The sequence below is a fragment of the Mirounga angustirostris genome, unplaced genomic scaffold (assembly GCF_029215605.1).
Source record: "Mirounga angustirostris isolate CCGP_5_RB_7025 unplaced genomic scaffold, mMirAng1.0.hap1 SCAF_11, whole genome shotgun sequence".
Lineage (NCBI taxonomy): Eukaryota > Metazoa > Chordata > Mammalia > Carnivora > Phocidae > Mirounga > Mirounga angustirostris.
In genome coordinates, this window is record NW_026991719.1 from 127,195,645 (window position 1) to 127,217,906 (window position 22,262).

A 22,262-nucleotide genomic window follows, 5' to 3' on the forward strand; every position below is an offset into this window, starting at 1 on the left:
GCATTTCATTAATGTTACATGTCAGTTTGCACATAAGGAGACAGACATAGTTATCTCCAGGCTGGGAATATTTAAAAATGAGTAAACAAAATATCCCATTTTAGCCTTAGGGCATCTGTATTCTCTTGACCTATTGAGGGAGGAGATTCCTAAAAGATTCTTTCTTGGGGGGCGCCTGGGTGGCTCAGTCGTTAAGCGTCTGCCTTCGGCTCAGGTCATGATCCCAGGGTCCTGGGATCGAGCCCCGCATCGGGCTCCCTGCTCAGTGGGAAGCCTGCTTCTTCCTCTCCCGCTCCCCCTGCTTGTGTTCCCTCTCTCGCTGTGTCTCTCTCTGTCAAATAAATAAATAAAATCTTAAAAAAAAAGAGAAAAGATTCTTTCTTAAAAAAACTGGAGACATGAAGAGGAAAATGCCCAGAGGAGATAGTGAAGGACACCAAGAAAGCAGAGAAGAGGGATAGGAAAGAGAAGAAAGTTAGAAACAAAAGAAACCAAGGAGGCCAGATAGAGGAAAGAAGGTAGTTGGGGAGAGGGAATAGAACAAGAATAAGGTTCATGAGGTTGGGGGGGGTGGAGAGAGAGAGAGAGAGAGAGAGAGAGAGAGAGAAGGGAGGCCGACCTTGTAATACAGAGCTAAGAGCTTTATTGAAGTTTAACAGAAAAGAAACCTTGTTTGAAAGGAAGAGACTGGCTATATTTAGTACTGGGTAGGATGTCAGTTCTGAAAATAAACTGCTCCCAGAACCAAATGTAATCCTCTGTGCTGTTGTCACCTGCAGCAGGCTGGCCTCCCTTCCAGGGGAATGAGGAACATGGACACATCAGCTACCTTAGAGTTCCTGACATTGACAAGGACTTGCTTTGCTCCATTATCAAGTTTTAAAACTTCTGATTAATGTGGGGAAAAAAGTAGTATAGGTGGAGAAAGTGAAATGTATGTTAGTATATATGTGGGGCAAGGAAGTGTCCTGCTAAATAAACCAAACACCATGTGGCCAGATGCTTAATACAACATTTGCTACTTCCATGGTACAATCCCAATACATGAATGTGAGCCCTGGGGCCCAGGAGGAAGTGTGATAGGCCATAGAGAAGGATACACCTGAGGTACACTATAAGTGGCATAGAGATAAGTCCTGTGGCGATATCATGCATATACAACTTAGGGAGCTCACATAGGGCATGCAGACAGGCCAAGGTCAGGCTACATTAGGAAAAGACAGAGACCTAAAGTACTTTTACACACACACACACACACACACACACACACACACTGTGTTGGGAAAGTATAGGTGATGCCTTTCACTGAAATGGAAAAAACAAAACAAAACAGGATAAAACAGGTATTTCAATGGGAGAAGATGTACTTTTTTTAAGAGCAAACTCTACCCCCAACATGGGGCTCAACCTCACAACCCCAAGATCAAGAGTCACATGCTCTACAGACTGAACCAGGCAGGTGCCCCTGTGGAAGAAAATACCACCAGAGTTCCAGGATTCTAAGTTTCAATTCTATCTTCTCATCACTTCCACTGTTACCCCTCTCTAGTCTGGACTGTTTCAGCAGCCTCTTAGCTTGCACCCTAAGCCCCTCTCCTGAATATGTACTCCACAAGGCAGCCAGAGAGATCGTTTTAAAATTACAAGTCAGATTATTTCAACTCCTCTGGATCCGGCCCTCTTCTACCTCTCCGGTTTCCTTTGCTACCAGTATCCCCTCACTTCTTGCAGTCTAGGCATGCCGACCTTCTTGCTCTTCCTAGAACATTCCAAGCACATTCTGGCCTTGGGATTTGCATTTACACTACCCTCCATGCGGGAGATGCTGTGCCCATATAACCAAATGGCTTTTTTTCTCACTTTGTTTGAGAATCAGCTCAAATGTCACCTAATGAGAGAGACTTTCCATGACGCCATACATGAACTAGCAACCCCCTTACTTTATATCACGTTTGTTGGAAAAAGAAAGATGATGGGTGGAAATGTCTGGTAAGCTGTTAGATATCTGGGTCTAGAGTTCACCTAGGAGGTCTGGACCAGATTTGGGAGTATTCATCACTGCAGGCAAGGATAATAGTGTTTGATAATGGTCTAGAGGTAAGGGAAAACATGGTGTATTCAAGGACCATGTGTGAGTTTTTGAAAATGCAGATTTGTTGGTCTCACCCAAGATCTTTTGAATAAGATCTCTGGAGGTGAGACTTGGGAATATGTACCTTGGTAAAGTTCCACATATTATACTGATGTGCAGCCATGGTTAAGAACCACTGCTTGAAAGATACATGCACCTGCACCAAATATACTGATAATCTCCACAATGCCAAACCAGTGGATATTTTATCTCATTTGACAACTCTGTTGGAATTGATAGTTGATCACTCAACTTCAAACACTATACTTCCTTGGTTTCCAGGCATCATACTCTGATTCTCCTGCCACATGTCTGACCATCCCTTCTCAGTCTATTTTATGGACTTCTTTCCTGCCAATCCCTTATATATCTGTGATCTCCATGGTTTTGACTTCCATTCTGTCATTCTAACATTCCAAACACTCCTACTAGGCTCATCCATTCACATGACTTAAATCTGTGTACTACCAGTACCCATATTTCCATTCCTGATCCATATCTTCTCTTTTTCAAATTTTTATTTAAATTCTAGTTAGTTAATATACAGTGTAATATATTAGTTTCAAGTGTAGGATTTATTGATTCATTACTTGCATACAACACCCAGTGCTAGTAACAACAAATGTCCTCTTTAATCTTCATCACCCATTTAACCCATCCCCTCACCCACCTCCCCTCCAAGCAATCCTCAGTTTATTCTCCATAGTTAAGAGTCTGTTTTATGGTTTGCCTCTCTCTTTTCTCCCCTCTATGTTCATCTGTTACATTTCTTAAATTCCACATATAAATGAAATCATATGATATTTGTCTTTCTCTGGCTGACTTACTTTGTTTAGCATAATACACTCAACTCCATCCATGTTGTTGCAAATGGCATATTTCATCTTCTTTGTGGCTGAATAATATTCCATTCCATTGCCTTTCATCCATTTTAGTTTATTTTTGTGTATGCTGTAAGAAAGTTGTCCAGTTTCACTCTTTTGCATGTGGCTGTCCAGTTTTCCCAACACCACTTGTTGAAGGAACTGGGTTTTTTTTCCATTGGATATTCTTTCCTACTTTTGTGAAGATTAGTTGAATATATATATATATATATATATATATATATATATATATATATATATATATACCACAACTTCTTTATCCATTCATCAGTCAATGGATATTTGGGCTCTTTCCATAATTTGGCTATTGTTGATAATGCTTCTATAAACATCAGGGTGCATGTACCCCTTTGAATCTGTATTTTTGTATCCTTTGGGTAAATAAGTAGTAGTGCAATTGCTGGGTTGTAGGGTAGTTCTATTTTTAACTTTTTGAGGAACCTCCATACTGGTTTCCAGAGTGGCTGCCCCAGTTTGCATTCCCACCAACAATGTAAGAGGGTTCCCCTTTCTCCACAACGTTGCCAACATCTATTGTTTCCTGTGTTGTTGATTTTATCCATTCTGACGGGTGTGAGGTGATATCTCATCGTGGTTTTGATTTGTATTTCTCTGATGATGAGTGATGTTGAATATCTTTCCATGTGTCTGTATTAGCCATCTGGATGTCTTCTTTGGAAAAATGTCTACTCATGTCTTCTGCCCATTTTTTTAACTGGATTATTTGTTTTTTGGGTGTTGAGTTGCATAAGTTCTTTATATTTTGGATAACAACCCTTTATCAGGTATGTCGTTTACAAATATCTTTTCCCATTCTGTAGGTTGCCTTTTACTTTTGTTGATTGTTTCCTTCACTGTGTAGAAGCTTTTTATCTTGATGAAATCCCAATAGTTTATTTTTGCTTTCATTTCACTTGCCTCAGAAGACATATCTAGTAAGAAGTTGCTACAGTCACTGTCAAAGATGTTTCTGCCTTTGTTCTTCTGTAGGATTTTTATGGTTTCCTGTCTCACATTTAGGTCTTTCATCCACTTTTAGTTTATTTTTGTGTATGGCATAAGAAAGTGGTCCAGGGCGCCTGGGGGGCTCAGATGGTTAGGCGTCTGCCTTCGGCTCAGGTCATGATCCCAGGGTCCTGGGATCGAGTCCCGCATCGGGCTCTCTGCTCCTTGGGAGCCTGCTTCTCCCTCTGCCTCTCTCTCTGTCTCTCATGAATAAATAGATAAAATTTTTAAGAAAAAAAAAAAAGAAAGTGGTCCAGTTTCACTCTTTTGCATGTGGCTCTCCAGTTTTCCCAACACCATTTGTTAAAGTGACTGTCTTTTTTCCATTGGATATTCTTTCCTGCTTTGTTGAAGATTAGTTGACAATATAGTTATGGGTTCATTTCCTGGTTTTGTATTCTGGTCCATTGACCTTTGTGTCTATTTTGTGCCAGTACCATACTGTCTTGATCACTACAGCTTTGTAATCTAACTTGGAGCTCAGAACTGTGATGCCCCCAGCATTCTTTCTCTTTTTCAAGATTGCTTTGGCTAGTCAGAGATCAATGAAACCAGGAGCTGGTTCTTGGAAAAAATTAATAAAATTGATAAACCCCTAGCCAGGTTTATCAAAAAGAAAAAAGAAAGGACCCAAATAAATAAAATCACAAATGAGAGAGGAGAAACAGTAACCAACACCACAAAAATACAAACAATTATAAGAGAGTATTATGAAAAATTATATGCCAACAAATTGGACAACTTGGAAGAAATGGATAAATTCCTAGAAACATATTAACTAGCAAAACTGAAGCAGGAAGAAATAGAAAACTTGAACAGACCAATAACCAGCAAAGAAATTGAATCCATAATAAAAAATTTCCCAACAAAAAAGTTCAGGGCCAGATGGATTCCCAGGGGAATTCTACCAGACCTTTAAAGAGTTAATGCCTATTCTTAAACTGTTCCAAAAAATAGAAATGGAAGAAAAACTTCCAAACTCATTCTAGGAGTCCAGCATTACCTTATTCTGAAACTAAACAAAGACTCCAATAAGAAAAGAGAACTACAGGCCAATATCCCTGATGAACATGGCTGCAAAAATTCTCAACAAAATACTAGCAAATCGGATTCAACAGTACATTAAAAGAATCATTCATCACGTTTAAGTAGGGTTTGTTCCTGGGTTGCAAAGGTGGTTCAATATTCACAAATTAATCAACATGATATACCACATTAGTAAAATAAAGGATAAGAACCATATGATCCTCTCAATAGATGCAGAAAAAGCATTTGACAAAGTACAACATCCATTTTTGATAAAAACCCTCAACAAAGTAGAGATAGAGGAAACATACTCGTGAACATCATAAAGGCCATATACAAAAAACTCACAGCTAATATCATCCTCAATGGGAAAAACTAAGAGATTTTCCCCTATGGTCAGGAACAAGACAGGGATGTCCACTCTGGCCACTGTTATTTAACATAATACTGGAAATCCTAGTCTCAAAGATCAGACAACCAAAAGAAATAAAAGGCATTTGAATTGGCAAGGAAGAATTCAAACTTTCACTATTTGCAGACAACATGATACTCTATGTAGAAAAACCTGAAAGACTCCTCCAAAAAACTGCTAGAACTGATACACAAATTCAGTAAACCTGCAGGATACACAATCAATGTACAGAAATCTGTTGCATTTCTATACACAAATCATGAAGCAGCAGAAAGAGAAATCAAGGAATTGAGCCCATTTACAATTGCACCCAAAACCATAAGATACCTAGGAATAAACCTAACCAAAGACATAAAAGATCTGTACTCTGAAAACTATAGAACACTTACGAAAGAAACTGAAGATAACACAAAGAAGTGGAAAAACATTCCATGCTCATGGATTGGAAGAACAAATATTGTTAAAATGTTTATATTACCCAAAGCAATGTACACATTTAATGCAATCCCTACCAAAATACCAACAGCATTTTTCACAGAGCTGGAACAAACAATCCTAAAATTCATATCAAACTGATCCATATCTTCTCATAAAGTCAAAACCCACGTATAATTTTGCCTGGATTACCATTTATATACTACATGGGCACCTCAAACCCAACATTCTCAAACCCAATTTTTTAATATTCCTTCCATATTTCAGTATATGGCATGATTAATACCTCATATCTAATAAGTCACTAAGTCTTGTTTATTCTATATTCTGCATATCATCCACTTTTCTTCATCCACACTGACCCTACCTTGATTCAGGCCACAATTATCTCTCATTTGATTTAGTGACAGATTGTATTGCAGTTTATATGTTTACATGTCCATTTATTCTATCAGACTGTGAGTAATGAGAGGCTAAGACCACTCATTTATTCATTCAACCAGTATGTATTCATCTTTGTATCTTTCATATCAAGTATATTCCCTGACAGTAAGTAGATGCTCAGTATATGTTTGTTTTATTGATTTACGTTGAAACTTACTATGTTACAGATGAGAAAAAATGGTGAAGATGAAAATAGGTGAAAGCCACACTGCCAAAGCCACACAGATTAAGATACTAAAATCTACATTTCCTTACTCTTAGTCCAGTTTTCTTTCCACAGAATGACTTTGTCCCTACCTCCTACCCTTCTATGCTCTCCTAAATTATTTTTTTCTCTCTGACTTTTCTATACCATTCTCTCATTATTGGTCATATTGCTCCTATATTTGTTTGCCAGCTTCTATGGGAAAAATCATTATCACCATCCCTATAGGCTTTTTGGTTAAGAATCTGTATTTCCTTGGCATTGTTTACTTCTTTTGGCATCATCACTGCTGAATCAGGATGACCATAGGTCAGCTTTTCATCTGACATTTCTAAAGATTTCCTCTTGACTTCAGTAGAGTATGGATAAAACTGGCCTTATATAGGAACTTGCAGGCTCTCAAATGGATTTAGTGGCAGTCTGGGAAAAACAGAATGAGGAAAAACTTCCAGAATTTGTGTAGAATACGTGTTTTATGTAGACAAATTAAGAGAGTATGGATTATAATTATAGGTGACAGAAATTGATATTTTATTGGGTTTATGGATGAAGATTCTGATAATGATTATTTTAGACACTGTATTGGACTATCATACAAATTGGTTTTTTTATGTATAATCTATTTCCACTTGCTACAATTTAGTAAAAACTAAGTAAGAAACCTAAATAAGCTCAGTACATTCTAGGAATATGAAGAGAATATGTGGGTGGTGCCTTCTAGAGAAAATTTCTGCTCCTAACTTGTTCAAGCTATGAGTATAGGGGACCCTTTTAGAATGGCTTATAAAACATACTGTTTTCACATCTTTGTATCTTCATTAGTTCTTATATCTGCTTGTAATTGTTTTCATTCATTCTTTCATTTATCAAATATTTCCTGAGCATCTACTCTGTGCCAGGCATTATGCTGAGTTTGGGAGATTCAGTGATGGTTCTTTTTGCAGTTCATTCTGTCATCCCCCTCTTACCTCTTGGCTTTTGCACACATGCTATTCCCTCTGGCTCTAATGTCCTTCTCATCCTTCAAATTTATATTTAAATATCACCTTTTCTAGGAAGCATTCAATAACCCCCTCAATATTGGATTAGATGTATTTCCTCTCTACTCCCTTCCATAGCACTTATTCTTTATTACATTTGTCTGTTTGCTACCTTTCCTACCAAATTCTGAGCCCCTTGAGACCAGGGATTCATTGATTAATTATAATTAATTAATAGCATATATAATCTAGTATCTATATTAATAACATAGAATTTATTTTTATATATTAATTTATTACTATATTATTATACTGTGAGCCTATATTAAGGCAACAATGAAAATAACTGAGATTATTCAACCTTCTCACCTCTTAGGATGATACCCATAAAAAATAATAATTAGGTTAATGATCATTCATTCAACAATGCCTTCTATGGGCCACTCACTAAGTGCTGATTATTCAACAGCTAAATTTCCTACTCTTGTGGAGTTGATGACACTCAAGTGGGTAGGGAAAGATGTTTGTTCTGTGTCAGATACTGTTCTAAGCATTTAACATGTTCTAACCCATTTAATTCTCACAACAACCCTATGAGGTATATTTGTAAGTTGTACTGATCTTACAAATGAGAAACCAAGGCCCAAAGAGATTAAGTAACTTGGCCAAGGATATATAGCTGGCAAGTGGCTGATCTGGAATTCGACTCAGGTTGACTCATTTCAGAGTTTACACTCTTAATCACTACACCACAGAACCCTCTCATCTGCAAATCTCTTCAAGGATTTTTGCTCTAACTTTTCCAAATTACTTGATATCCCTGAATATTCCATGTCATTATATACTCTTTTGCCCACCAAAACACCAGTTTAGGTAACTGTCCTCTTCTTTATCACCCTTAATTATAATTGTCTGTCCCCCATTCTAGACAGTGATCTCTTTGAGGGTAGATATAACATTTATCATATTTGTCTTCACTGTTGTATCCCCAGGGCCCAGCACACTGGTCACTCAATTAATGCCTATTAAATGAATAAATAACTGACTCTTAGAAATCAACATAAATATGTTTATTTGTGCTTTAAGCTGTTGTGTTTCTGAAAGATTATTTGCAGTTTTATGATTTTTGAAAAGATACTGGCATAGTACAATTATATACAGAAATTGATGTTGAGACATTACAAAATTCACTATGTGATGTCTGACAACTTGTTTTACAAACTTGTTAGAATCAGTGTATTTCAGGAAACATGCTTTCTTAGCTCTTTAGTTAATGGTGTGCTTTTCAGGAAACACATTTAGACATATTCATTGAATTGTCTAAGATCATACAGCTAGTTAGTGACAGTGTTGGCCTAGAGCAAACACAGGTCTCCTGTCTCCCAATCCAATGTTTTTTTTCTCTTTATAGACACCTTGCTGACATTAACGCAAATCCAGTTGAATTTGGAAATACTGTCTTAGCACAGATCAACCCGCCTATTTCTTTTTTTTTTTTAAGATTTTATTTTTTTATTTTTTAGAGAGCGAGCGAGAGAGAAACAGCATGAGAGGGGAGAGGGTCAGAGGGAGAAGCAGGCTCCCCGCTGAGCCGGGAGCCCGATGTGGGACTCGATCCCAGGACCCTGGGATCATGACCTGAGCCGAAGGCAGACGCTTAACCATCTGAGCCACCCAGGCGCCCTCAACCCACCTATTTCTAAAAGCCAGTAATTTCAAAAAATAAATAAGTAACCTTGAAGAACACCAGAAAAATCACTCTGCCCTCCAAATATCTTCCTTACTACTATGTTTTAGAAATCTCTAAGTTATAGTTTTATAATTAATTAAACACACCCTTCCATACTTAGAGCAAACTGGTTGTCCAAATCATTTCTGATAAGACAATTAAGTCAAAAAGATTTTGAAAGAAGGTAAAGTATCTAACAAAGTCTACTGAATAACCAGGACAGAACATAGATGAGAGTGTTATAGGAGTTACAAATGTAGAAATAAGTTCGGGTATTAGTAAAAACTATCATAGAGCTTTAGAACAGAAAGGAGCCTTAGAGCCAGGGAAGTATTCACAGAAGAATTAGGACCCCAAAGTAGAAAATGAATAAATATACACAAGTCATGTGAAGGATACATATGGAAAGCTGGATTGGTATCTTAGAAGAGTCAAACACTCAACTTATCTTATGTTGAAAGGTATGTTGAGAAGTGGAATGTATAGAGTCAGAATAACTTGATTGACAGGCAAAGCAATTTAAACTTAATGCTCTAGGAATTAGAAAGAAGTTTTTGAACAAAGGAATAAAGTATGAAAATAAGCCACATTTAAGAAAGATATATTTGGCATATATCTGCTCAAATTTAAAAATGGAGCTTAAAAAAATAAAAGGATTTCAAATTGAAATCATCTCTCCCTCTCCTATGGGCTTCATTAGGGTGAGAACAATTTCTTAATTTTCTTAATGTTCATATTTACTGTTCATTGAACACTTACTATATGCCAGACACATGATAAGACTTTCAAATGCAAGACCTTATTCAATCTATAGGAAATAGCACAATTCTGTGATGTGGGGACTATTGTTACCTTCATTTTATAGATGAATGGAGGAAACTGGTTCAGAGACGTGAATTGAGATGTCCAAAGTCAGATAGCTCATAAATTTAGGAGCAAAAATTTGAACCCTGATTTGTTTGACCCAAATCTAGTTAGTTCAGTACTTGGCACATAGTTGATGTGCAATAAATACCTGTTGAAAAAATGGGTGAATGAATATATCAGTAAATCTTTCCTCTTCTGCAGATAAAACTACAGATTAGCTTTAATGTTTTTCATGATCTTGATAAGCTCAAGTCAATATTAAGAGTAAAGAAGATGTTTGAGCCATAAAAGAGAAGAATTTACATAGGCAAATCTCTTGACTCTAGAAATTCTGATTAGGAAGAGAACTGGATTTGCTTAGAAATTATATAGACACACACACGCGTATGTATGTACGTATATGTGTGTGTATACACTATACGTACCTACCCATCAACAAAAGAGTTTGGAGCACCTTTGACACACACATACACATATGAGCATGCAGACCCACACAACCATATATATTTTTAATCCCATGCTTTCTTTTGTTTTCTTAATCCTCCTGAGAGGGTGTAAATAATAGAATGTCAGAGCTAGAAGGGATCTTAGCAATTACCTAATCAGATCTTCTCATGTAAATGTAGAAATTGAGGCACTAGAGGGAGAGTAAATTACAAAGGTCACACAAGGAGTTAGAGTAAGATTAAGAATCTCAGTTTCGTGACTCACACAGGTTTGTTTTACTCAGAACTGTCACCATTTACCATCTCATTTTTATAGATGGGGTAAGCAAGGCATCCTAAGAATGTTGATGATCAAGCTCTTGCTACTTGTCCATTGAAGCAGGACTTGAAATCAGATCTCTTTTATTTTAAATATGAGACTTGTTTTCATGCAAGTGCTTCTGTTTGGATGCCCAAAAGGAAGACCCATTTCTACTTAATTAGTGGACTGAGGATAATTTACAGAAAACTTTGTCCTTCATTTTAAGAGAAAATGTCCAAAGCTGCTTTATTTTCAGAAGACTGGCAGTCCTAAGGAGGCTGCATGAAGGCAGGGATTCTGTCTTCCTTATTGAATCCACAATACCTAGTACAACAGAAGGCACAAAAAAATTTTTGTTGATTATATGGCATACTAAAGGCAGAAAGGGAAAGTAAGTTGGGTAATGGTTTCCCAATGGATGATGGATGGACAATCATTATTCGTGCTGAAAAAGTGGGAATGAATGCGGGTAAGAGTGGGAGAAACCCTTAAACAAAGGAGAAGCTCTATCTGATAGAAGCTGCAAGGGCTGAGTGGTTTGGTAGGACTGTGATCGGCAGAGATATTTAAATGAGGCCTCCTTAAAATTGTTACTTTCCACCCCACCCCCATTCCCCTTTAAATTTTGTTTCAGTCATTACCCAAGGACCGGATACAGAGATTCCTATGGGGAGTTCTAATGGGTCGATTCAATTTCAACTGGATGACGCCACTTAGCTAAGCATTAAGAGCTACAGCTCCGGGAAAGCAAACGACACAGAGAAAGAGAGAGAAAGAAATTATAACAAGGAGCAATAAATCCCTTTCCTCCCATCCTCCCCTATAATCCATTCACAAGACCTTCAGAAATCATGTACATTCACAAAACAGCCAGCTAGCTGAGCTGAACACACTGCAATTTCACTCCCCTCCCCCCGTCTCTGCAGATTATATACCAACACACCCTGAGCTATATAAATAATCACACACTAGCGGTATCTATTGCTCTGTTGAGATACCCTGTGTCTACAACTGCAGTTTCTGCTGCTTCGGTTCATCCGTCAGATTGGAGGAGACAGAGGCGGAGGCGGAGGCGGAGGCAAAAGAGAAAGAGGGGAAGGAGGTAAAGAAGGAAGAAGGGGAGGAGGGAAGGGGGAGGGAAGAGGAGGGGAAGGAAAACGCTGAAGGAGGAGGGGGAAAAGAAAGAGGAGGAGGAGGAGAAGGGGAGGAGAAAGAGGCGGAGGAGGAGGGGGAGGAGAAATAGAAGAAGGAGGAGGAGAAAGAAGAGGAGGAGGAGGAGAAAGAGGAGGAGGAGATGAACAACTTACCCTGCTGAGCTTTCTTTGGGGAATACGTGCATCAAGATTTAGATCTGCATGTAAAATCTATACAAAGTATCTGCCACTACAGGTCTGACTCTCCTCCCCACCCCACCCCCCGCACCACCGTTTTTTTTTTTTTTTTTTTCTTTCCGTTTTCTGTGCTGTGTCAGAAAGACCGACACAGAACTATCTCTGTTTCTGGCTCCACTGCCAGTGAAGGAGTTTTCATTCAGACTTTCCGAAGAGAGGTGGAGAAACCTAAAGACTCAGGAGAAGAAGAGGTCTTTTGAGCCAAATGGGGCATTAGTTCTTCTGCTTTCCTCAGCATGGATAAACCTTTTCCTCAAGGTAAGCCATAGAGATTAGCTCTTAAAGACCCTAGAATTCTTTCTATGCAATGCATAGATTGCCATTCATTCCGGCCATCGTGTGTGTGTGTGTGTGTGTGTGTGCGCGCGCGCGTCTGTGTGCGCGCGCGCGCGCGCGTGTGTGTGCACGCGTACAAGAGCAAACGCATGGGTAAAATAAAATGAAAACCATTTAAATTTGATTTAAATGAATCAGCTTTTGCAGAAAACTATCCGTATTGGAAATTTATAAATCAAAATGGAACTTCAAAATAACCCTTTTGTAGCCAAATGTCAATTTAATTTTTAGCTTGTTGACCTTTAAACGCATTTTGGTTCTTGCCTAAGCCCCTTATAGCGCAGCCTAACCACCCAAGCTGAGGACGTAGGGAGAGCCCGTGCTGAGGCCAGTCTGGCTGCCCAGCGGGCATCCTGTCAGCGTGGGGCTAGTCTGCTATTGGCTCACAAGTCTGGGCTGTGCATCGTTCAGATTTCATCACATCACCTTGCCCTGGGTAGAAATGGCGCAAGCTGACACGGCATAACCCCCTACTTACATTGAGTCAGAGCAGTGATTTAGAAATCTCTGGATCCATGCCTGGGTGTGTGTGCACATGTCTCTGTGTGGCATACGGAAATTTTGTCAAAAGTGAGAACCTGTGAGCATGTCCAGTTAGCCAATAGGCATTTGATAGGACCTAGTACAGTGGCTTACACTCCCTTCCATTCCTCTAGCTAATTATAATTAGCATTCACCTCTGCATGTTGCAAACCAAGTTGGATGAACAGAAAACAGACCTTGAACTCTTAAACAGAAAATCTATTTTGAAATGCAAACTATTGTTTCTTTTCTGGGTACATTAAAACCTCATTGTAACATAATGTGCTATTACATGAATTTGGATATACCAGGTGTTAAATCATGTTCCCAACAAGTCAGCTGCATACATACATACCAATAAGGCACAGACTAGCATTTTATCCACAAGGAAGTATTAGTCTTCTTCCCTGTACCTCTAAATAAACATGTACTAAGACCTTATTCTATGCATTTTTGTTTCTTTGTGTTCTGTTTTTAGGTCTTTCTAGCTGTGAAACAATCTAGATAGTGATCTGAGTGCCTTGGATTTGGAAGGTTTTTATTCAGAGTTGAGGAGTTGGGTAGTGAGGAATTAAAAAACCTGAAGGAAGGAGACTAATTCTTCCTGAAAGACTTTTTGAGACAGAGACATGCAACCAACAAACCCAGCATAAAAAAACTTAGAGCCTCAGAACAAGAAAGGGCTTTAAAAGCCCTCCTTTAGTGCCCCTCATTTTGTAGATAAACTGAGGCTTGGGATAGAAGTCATTTGCCCACAGTCACACAATAAAGTAGCTAACACTAGAACTTAAAATTCTTGTATCTTGTAAAAGGATATGGTGTTTAAAGAAAGATTCCTGCTTCTTAAGTGAACAACTAGCATTTTCTTCAGGATTAGAAGTGTGTGAATTCATTTGATATTACAACTTTTCCCTGTAGTGCTCATCACTAAAACACCTATATCTTTAAAAATGCAAGGTCTTAAAGCTGCTAGACTCTCTAGTTTGAAATAAACTGCTCTGAGTCTTAATGAAACTATTAAAGTAATGAATACTGCTAGGGTAGCAAAGTGACAAGTTAAGAGTTAAATGTGGTGAGAACCTGGCAGCTCCAGCAAGATGTATGTGGTAGGAGGGAGGCCCAGTCAGTGGCTGAGAGGTTAGTAATGTAAACTATATACAACTTGGTATTTGTAAGGGGGGAGTGCTTTGATAGAGATGCAAATGCTTTTGCACAGAGAGGGATTTTTGGAGAGCAGACTTTGGAACAGTAGAACTAAGAAAACATATAAAGCCATAGCAGAAATTCCCCCTATGTTTGCTTTCAGTTATTCTGAGAAGGAGTGTATATAACAGCAGAGCACAGAAAAAAGTAACACACCCCAGAGCTGTTACACAGTAAGGTACAAAACAGCATTGAACCCATGGGAGTGGGAGAAAACAGGAGCCAAGCTCTCCTTCTCTCCCCTCCCTTCTTTGAAATTGAGGTTGAGTCATATTGTATCAGAAAGGATTTACCAGAGAAATCAGAACTGTCTGAGGGTGTTAGCATAGTAGGGCTTTAGATAGGGAAGTTTTCAACTTTAGTCTCAACATGGCAGATTTTAGGTTCCAGGGAGTAAATACATTTTCCTTTCATTAACGAACAACATTTCTTGAATAGATTTAGCTCTCTAGTCCCTAAGTTGGCATAAGAAAAGAAATTTCTGTTTAGGTTGAACAGAAAATTTCAGGGCTACAGAAAAACTGTTGAGAAAGCTAGGAGCACCTGGCCAGAGGAACTGAGATGGGAGTGGGTTTACAATGCATCATTCATTACTGCAGAGGCACTACGTGACAGAAATCACTAGATCCCACCAATGTGCAGCCAAGACTTGTAATCACCTTGGCTCCTATTTAATAATATGTGATATGCAGATTCTCTCTCTCATTGAATAGAATATGGAACTGACCAACAGCACAGTTTCTTAACTGTTTTTGTTCACAATGAATGGCCCTTTAATGAGTGGATTTCTGAATCATAAACATGCAGTAGTAGTTTTTCATCTCATCTATGTAGCAGCTCTTGCCTGTTTGCTTCTCAATCTTTCCCCCTCTTACCTTTCTGTACAGTATCTACTTCAGTTCGTCCTGTTAGCCGGATCGGATCGGCAAACATTTTATTCTCATTCAATACTGCTTTATCCTTCTCTACACTCTGATTTTGCCCAGGTCCTCCTTCCCACTGTATTGCAGATTTTCCACAGTCCATTCTAATAAAAGATTTTGCAGGTCAGGAGGTCATCCTGTTAAGCCCCTTGTAAACAAGACAGTAGTACCTCATCATCCCAGACCAATGCCCAAAGCTTCCTTTAATTATACAACCCAGCAGCTCAACTTTTCAGTCTCACAGCAATCTAATCAATATCCAGATACACCTTCTCAACTTAAGCACCATATACCCTTCTGCTGCCAAGACAGAATCCCCTTTGAACATGGTTCTGAGTCATTTCTATTATGACCTAGATTCCTCCAAGCTTAGCTTTTCAACCTTCTGGGCATGTCCCTGAGATACCTAGTGATATCTTTGGAATCCCATAGGATTATCTTTTGTAACTTTGAGACCTTGTATGCCTTCCTTTGAGTTATTGATTCTTGGAATTTCCAATATGTTTTGAATCTAATTTCCTTTGGGAAATCAATTAGTCTAAAATGCATCCAGTGTGTTTGTTACTGTTCTTATAGTATAAAGGACACAAGGGGCCCCATGCATTCTTTATCTGATCAATGGGGAATAAATCCATTTCTTATAAATTTGTCAAAAGACTCTTCCTGATGCAAAGTATCTACATGCACATACCCTGCAAGTCAGCTGAACAATGTGTCTTTGTTTATTTTTTTAAGATTTTATTTATTTATTTATTTGTCAGAGAGAGATTGAGCACAAGCAGGGGGAGCGGCAGGCAGAGGAAGAAGCAGGCTCCCCGCTGAGCAAGGAGCCCCATGTGGGGCTCTCTGGGATCTTGACCTGAGCCAAAGGCAGACCTTTAACCGGCTGAGCCACCCAGATGTCCCGTGTTTTTGTTTATTTAGGTGTTCGAATGAAAACTACTTTTTCCTTTCCAGTGCTGAGATTGTGAATCTTAGCAAAGTACAGTAAAGGTAGATGTGGGAGGCTTCAGGGGCCTGAGTCCAAGTAAATAAAAGAGACATAAATTTTGCTTTTGAATGCCAAAATGAAAAAGGGCATGTTCCTTAGTTCACCCTCAAGGATTGGAGATATAGAGGTGTAGATGAAGAGAAATTTTTGTCAAATTGTGTAGTTATAGAATTATAGAACATAATGGGGTAGGGTCCCTCAAAATCACCTAGTATACCCCTATAATTATATAGATAGTGAAATTGAGGCCCACACAAACAAGTGATTTGACAAAAGTTTCATAGATATTCGAGCCTTAGAATGTCCGTAGTGTTTATTTGCATTCTCTTGTGTTGCATTAAATAACACCAAAACAACCAGCTAAAAAGTGAAATTATAGTCAGACTGGTTCTTTTCTGTGATGTGCCAGAAAAGTTATTTTTAACCAAATTAAATCTTCTTTTCAAAAAGCGAACAGATGTAAATTCAACTAAACAGGTTTGCATGGGGATATAGCCTCAAAAGGCAATGAGTCTGGTCATATTATTAGCCACTGAGTCCTTTATGAACGGCATCCTTATTTTTCCTGTTATCGAGCTTTGGGCGCATTTCAGTGTCGTGTTTGCTTGCTTATGGAAACCTAATCAAGCACTATCCTCTTTCACTTGTTCATTTCTATTACTCATTCAAGCTTTGCATTCCATACAGTAGTGTGAGTAATCGATCTATTTTGAGGAGGCCTGAAATATGATGGATTTCAAATACATACTTTATTCGTGCTAGTGTTTCCTAGGTCCTAATGCCTCCAGAATGACTCTTGGCTTTGTGCTTAGGTTTTCTTGTGTACACTTTTTTGGCCGTTCAGTCTTCCAGGTGGTGTAATACAGTGATCTACTGTTTGTATAATATTTTCCTCATGGTCACCATTATCAGTATTAGGCTCCATCAGATCCTTCAGGGAATGACCACCCAGCTCTTCCTGATTGTGGTATGACAGAGACATAAGCATATGCTTTCTAGATATTCAACTTGGTTTAAATAGGTACAGTTACAGGTGGTATTTCAAAAAATTCAGGGATCATCTTATATGGTCCCCCCATCCCCAGTGTTCCTCACACATATATAAAAGTTTGATTCTGGAGCCACACTGCCAGTTAGAAAGAATTATCTCCTCAATAAGTTAAAGTAGACCAAAGGTGAGGAGAACTGCAAGATGATTAGTCTCGACTTCCATCTGCTTTGGGGAAGTTTTTTTCCTATTATTCTACAGAGAGCCTCTTGCCTGCCTGTATTCATTGAATCAAGCAATTCCTTGCTCATCTGTTTATTATGCGTATCAGAAATTTCACTGAAAGGAGAATATTTATATACCATCAATCAAATATATATATATATATATATATGTACATTGTATATATGTCTCACACACATACACATGCAACTTCTCATGGAAGACCTTTGAGGCTTTTTCTCTTACATTAGCATCACTTCAGGCTGTAGCCTTTGCATTTGAGATTAGCTTCCATTTTTATTAGAATTTTGATGCTCAAGGCCTAGATTCCTCTGTTAGCAAGCATCTGAATGAGCTAGCTTCTCCTGTGACCCTAGTCATATGATGAAATACAAAAGGAATCAATGATGTGAGCTTTGCTCCCAGAGTGCTTTATAGTCTGGATGGGTTGACCAGATTTGCCTGTGAAGATAGTGGATAAGGTCAATTACAGAATGAAGGTGTAACAGGAAGACTACCCTAAAGTAACTGAAGGTAGTGGTAGAGATAGGGCTGGAGCCTTGTTAGTTCCCTGCAAAGTAGTCATGTGTGTGTCTTCTCATGTATTGTTTCTATTTCTTCTCTCCTAGGATTTTCTGATGTGCCCTAAGGTCCATGTAACTACAAGGGCTATTTATCACCACAAGTGCCACCCTGACCCCAAACCACTCAGAACTCAAGAATCAAAGCAAAATGGACGCCGCAGTGACAGATGATTTCCAACAAATTCTCCCTATTGAACAACTGCGCTCTACTCATGCTAGCAATGATTATGTGGAACGGCCTCCAGTGCCCTGTAAACAAGCCCTCTCCAGCCCCTCCCTTATAGTGCAAACCCACAAATCTGATTGGTCGCTGGCTACCATGCCTACTGCTCTTCCCCGCAGTCTCAGCCAGTGCCATCAACTGCAGCCCTTGCCGCAGCATCTGAGCCAATCTAGCATCGCCAGCTCAATGTCCCATAGCACCACTGCCTCTGATCAAAGGCTCTTGGGCAGCATTACGCCCTCACCTTCAGGCCAGTCCATCATCCGAACGCAGCCTGGAGCAGGGGCCCACCCGAAGGCTGATGGTGCTCTGAAGGGAGAAGCTGAGCAATCTGCTGTGCACCCCAGTGAGCACCTCTTCATTTGCGAGGAGTGTGGGCGCTGCAAATGTGTCCTCTGCGCAGCAGCTCGTCCTCTCCCCTCCTGCTGGCTGTGCAACCAGCGGTGCCTTTGCTCTGCTGAGAGCCTCCTCGATTATGGCACTTGTCTCTGCTGTGTTAAGGGTCTCTTCTACCACTGCTCCACTGATGATGAAGACAACTGCGCTGATGAGCCCTGCTCCTGTGGGCCTAGCTCTTGCTTTGTCCGCTGGGCAGCCATGAGTCTCATCTCCCTCTTCCTCCCTTGCCTCTGCTGCTACCTGCCTACCCGTGGATGCCTCCATCTGTGCCAGCAGGGCTATGATAGCCTCAGGCGACCAGGCTGCCGCTGTAAGAGGCACACCAACACTGTGTGCAGAAAAATCTCTTCCGGTAGTGCAGCATTCCCCAAGGCCCAGGAAAAGTCCGTATGACCTTCCCACCACATGGATCCAGAGCTTTCTCCTTCTAACTCCCAGTAGTAAAGTGTAGGCCTCATCTTTGAAGACGGGGAGAAGGAGGAAAGCAGCCAAAGTTAAGGCCTCACCAGTTTTGCTCCTGCAGTGTCAGGGGAATGGCCAAGTCCATCCTGGTGCAGGATGCCTTGTTCTTTCTCACAGTATCTATCCCACTCCTCTTCCACCTTTGTACACCTTGCCATTGTAGCCCTGTGGCTGTCATGGCAAATTCAGGTGATATATAGGCATGAGATTCGGACACTGAGGACTGACAGAGCCAGCAACGTGGAGGTCTAGGGGCTTCGCAGCAGAATGCCTCTTGATGCAGGCTCTGAGCGTCACTCTACTTTCCACAGGCCTTTGGAAACTGTCTTCTGAGATGGTTTTCACAGGTCCACGTGGAACAGTGTTCAATGTTCCAGGGAATCTGACCCCTTCTCCCTCTTTACTGCCCTTCTCTTCTTTAGTCTTTTTCTCCCTCTCTCCTCTTCTTCTTTGTTCCTTTCCCCTTCATTCCCACCCGATTTTTATTTTTCCTCTCTTTTCTTTCTCTCTCCCTTCCTTCCACTCCTTTCCTCTCTCTCTTTCCGACTAACCCATTCTCTGCTCATATCTCTATCTTGTTTGATCGGTCTTTGCCTCTCTCTGCCTGTCCTTCTTTCTCTACTCTGTCCAGAAGTGCTGTTTTTCCATAGGTGTTTCCTTTGACGCCAAACTTTGCCATGCTACACTACTTACTAAATTTTATTAAGGGAAACGGATTACTGTAATGAACTGATCACGAGCAATAGTCTATATCCTGACGTGTGTGTGTGCATTCATAACCACACTCACCTGTTTGTGAGCATATGAGGCAAAACTTATCTTACATTTCCAGGTTTCACTAGTTGGAGTTTTACTCCCTTTCCCAATCATCAACTTATAGTACTGACAGATTCCACTAGCATGCGGAGTAGGATAGTAAATCAGGATGCTCATAACTTTGTATGTCTGACCCAAGTGCCAAAGGCAGACGTGCTTTATAGCTAAATGAACAAAACAAGGGATACTATAGAGGTCTGTTCTCTCTTAGAAGCTAACTGCCCTGAGACTGCATGGCTCAGGCCTTAATTATGGACATAAAAAGTCATAAAACTTTAGAGCTGGAAAGAATCTTAATTGTTAATCTAGTTCAATGCCCTTATTTTGCAGCTGGGAAAACTGAGGCCTGGAGATAGGAAGGGATTTTCCCAAGGCCACACACTGAGTTCATAGCAGGGTTGGGACTGGAATATAAGCCTTCTGACTCCTAGTTCAGTATTCCCTAGCCTACATCACATCAGGTCATGGGACTTTTCTCCTAGGACTCTATTAACAGTGACAGAAAGCCATTGCCATTCAATTTTTCTGGAACCATGCCAAGTTAGGGTGGTGGTCTTTATGCCGTGCACGGTGGGTAGCTACTTAACTATCAGGTGTTGGGGCTCCACCAGTGGACATCACCTTTGGCTCTGTCACTTGTAGAAGCTCAAGTGTGGAAAACAAAGCAAAGCAAAACAAAAACAAGGAACCCCTAACCAAGCTGTATCTTCGCCTTCTCTTTGCTACACATGTTGTGCTCACTCCTGGCTTTGTCTGCAATGGCAATTGCCTGAGAACCGAAATTTCAGCAACAGTGGAAACCTGAGCTGAAAGACATATGAAGCAGAGAACTGACTGTGTTGTGAATCCACTTCAACGGGAAAAGGCTGCAGTGGGGATGGCAGGCTCCTAAAGACAGCTGTTAAAAGACACAAGAGTTAGATCCAGTTTCCCTCTGTAAGCGGATCCAAAATTCACCAAGGAATTCAGAGATTGAGGGCACTTGCTTGAAATCAAGGTGCTCCAACTTAGTTTAAGACTTCCAGACTCTAACTTTATATATCATCTCTTTTAAAGCGTGCATGGATGTGTATTGCCGAGTGGAGAGGTGGGGAGAAATGTAGAGTCATACACAGGGGGAAGAAGAAGGGAACATCCACATCCCTTTGTTGGATATATGCTATAGAAGGATGTGCCACTTACTTTTTGTTGGTTCTGAATCTTCCTGAAGTGTACTGACATTTGGGCTGCACACAGGCCCATGCTTTCACTTTCGCCTCCTCTTCTAGAATCGCTTTGCTCTATTTTTGTATATACAAATATGTTATGATGATTACTAATAATGTTAATGATATTGCTGCAAATGGTGCCATATATAAGGTTTGGCTTCTTGGAACATTATAAACCCAAACCAATACCTGTAACCTCTTAAGTTGCTTTCAGATCCTTCCATTTTAAGTAAGTTCTTAAAATCTTACAAGTCTGCCTGATTGAACTTTGACTTACCTATTCCTAAAAGCTGTGCCCAGTTCTCTGGGTCCGGCTGGATGGTGACGAGTAGCAACACACACTTCTCCCCGCTTATGCCTGAAATTTGCTTAGAGCTGAGATATATAAGGATTCTATGACACTAGTGCATTGTTCCTGGAGCTAAAGTTATTCTATGGATGTTTGCTTATTAGTTTCAGGGCCCCAAACAACACAAGTCCCTCTTCCTCGATAGTTCCTTGATATCCCAATCCTGCAGTCCTTACTCAGGCAAATTGTGCACTGCCAGAGGGGCCCTGGGCTCTGCCATACACCCAGAAGAGCTCTTCTCAGTGTATTTCTAAATGGCCTTACACTTGGTAGAAGAAACTGAAGGGTTACTCAAATGCAATTGCAATCTGCAATCTGCTGCTGAGTCAGGGCTTTCACTTGTGTCCAAGTTGGCCTGATACGGGCTGCATCTGGTTTACGTATAGATGGGTCCTGTTGGGGTATGTGTACAGATGTGTGAGTGTGCATATGTACCCTTCTGTGAAATTTTATATATATATATATATATACATATATATATATACACACACACATATATGTATATATGTGTGTGTGTATATATATATGTGTGTGTGTGTGTAAATATATATATTCACACATCTCTATATATTTTAATGTATTGCACATGTATATTTAAAATATATATGAAAGAACTCTAAATCCTGCAGAAAGCCTCTGTTTTCATTATTTTTCTACCTTGTGTCATGTACTGTATAAACAGGAATATTTAGAGGGTGTTTCCTGCTTCGCATTTTTTTGCAGTTAAGTCATCTGTTACCCCCTACTTCTACTACTTTCCATATATTGGTTCCCTGATAC

The 22,262-nt window shown here is 39.9% G+C and overlaps 1 protein-coding gene and 2 long non-coding RNA genes across 3 annotated transcripts in view; 1 reads left to right on the plus strand and 2 right to left on the minus strand.

Moving 5' to 3' along the window:
• The window catches only part of LOC123851199 (uncharacterized), a 168,606-nt gene that overhangs the window by 58,922 nt on the left and 87,422 nt on the right, over nucleotides 1-22,262 (minus strand). The window lies entirely within an intron of this gene.
• Nucleotides 8,760-12,081, minus strand: LOC135361983 (uncharacterized). The gene is made up of 2 exons (XR_010406292.1): nucleotides 11,507-12,081; nucleotides 8,760-11,189 (listed from the first exon to the last, which is right to left on the minus strand). It is a non-coding gene; the product is annotated as an uncharacterized LOC135361983 (long non-coding RNA).
• Nucleotides 12,150-22,175, plus strand: SPRY3 (sprouty RTK signaling antagonist 3). The gene is made up of 2 exons (XM_045884819.3): nucleotides 12,150-12,514; nucleotides 18,071-22,175. The coding sequence occupies exon 2, from the start codon at nucleotides 18,174-18,176 to the stop codon at nucleotides 19,038-19,040; it is 867 nt and encodes a 288-aa protein (XP_045740775.1). The 5' UTR covers nucleotides 12,150-12,514; nucleotides 18,071-18,173; the 3' UTR covers nucleotides 19,041-22,175.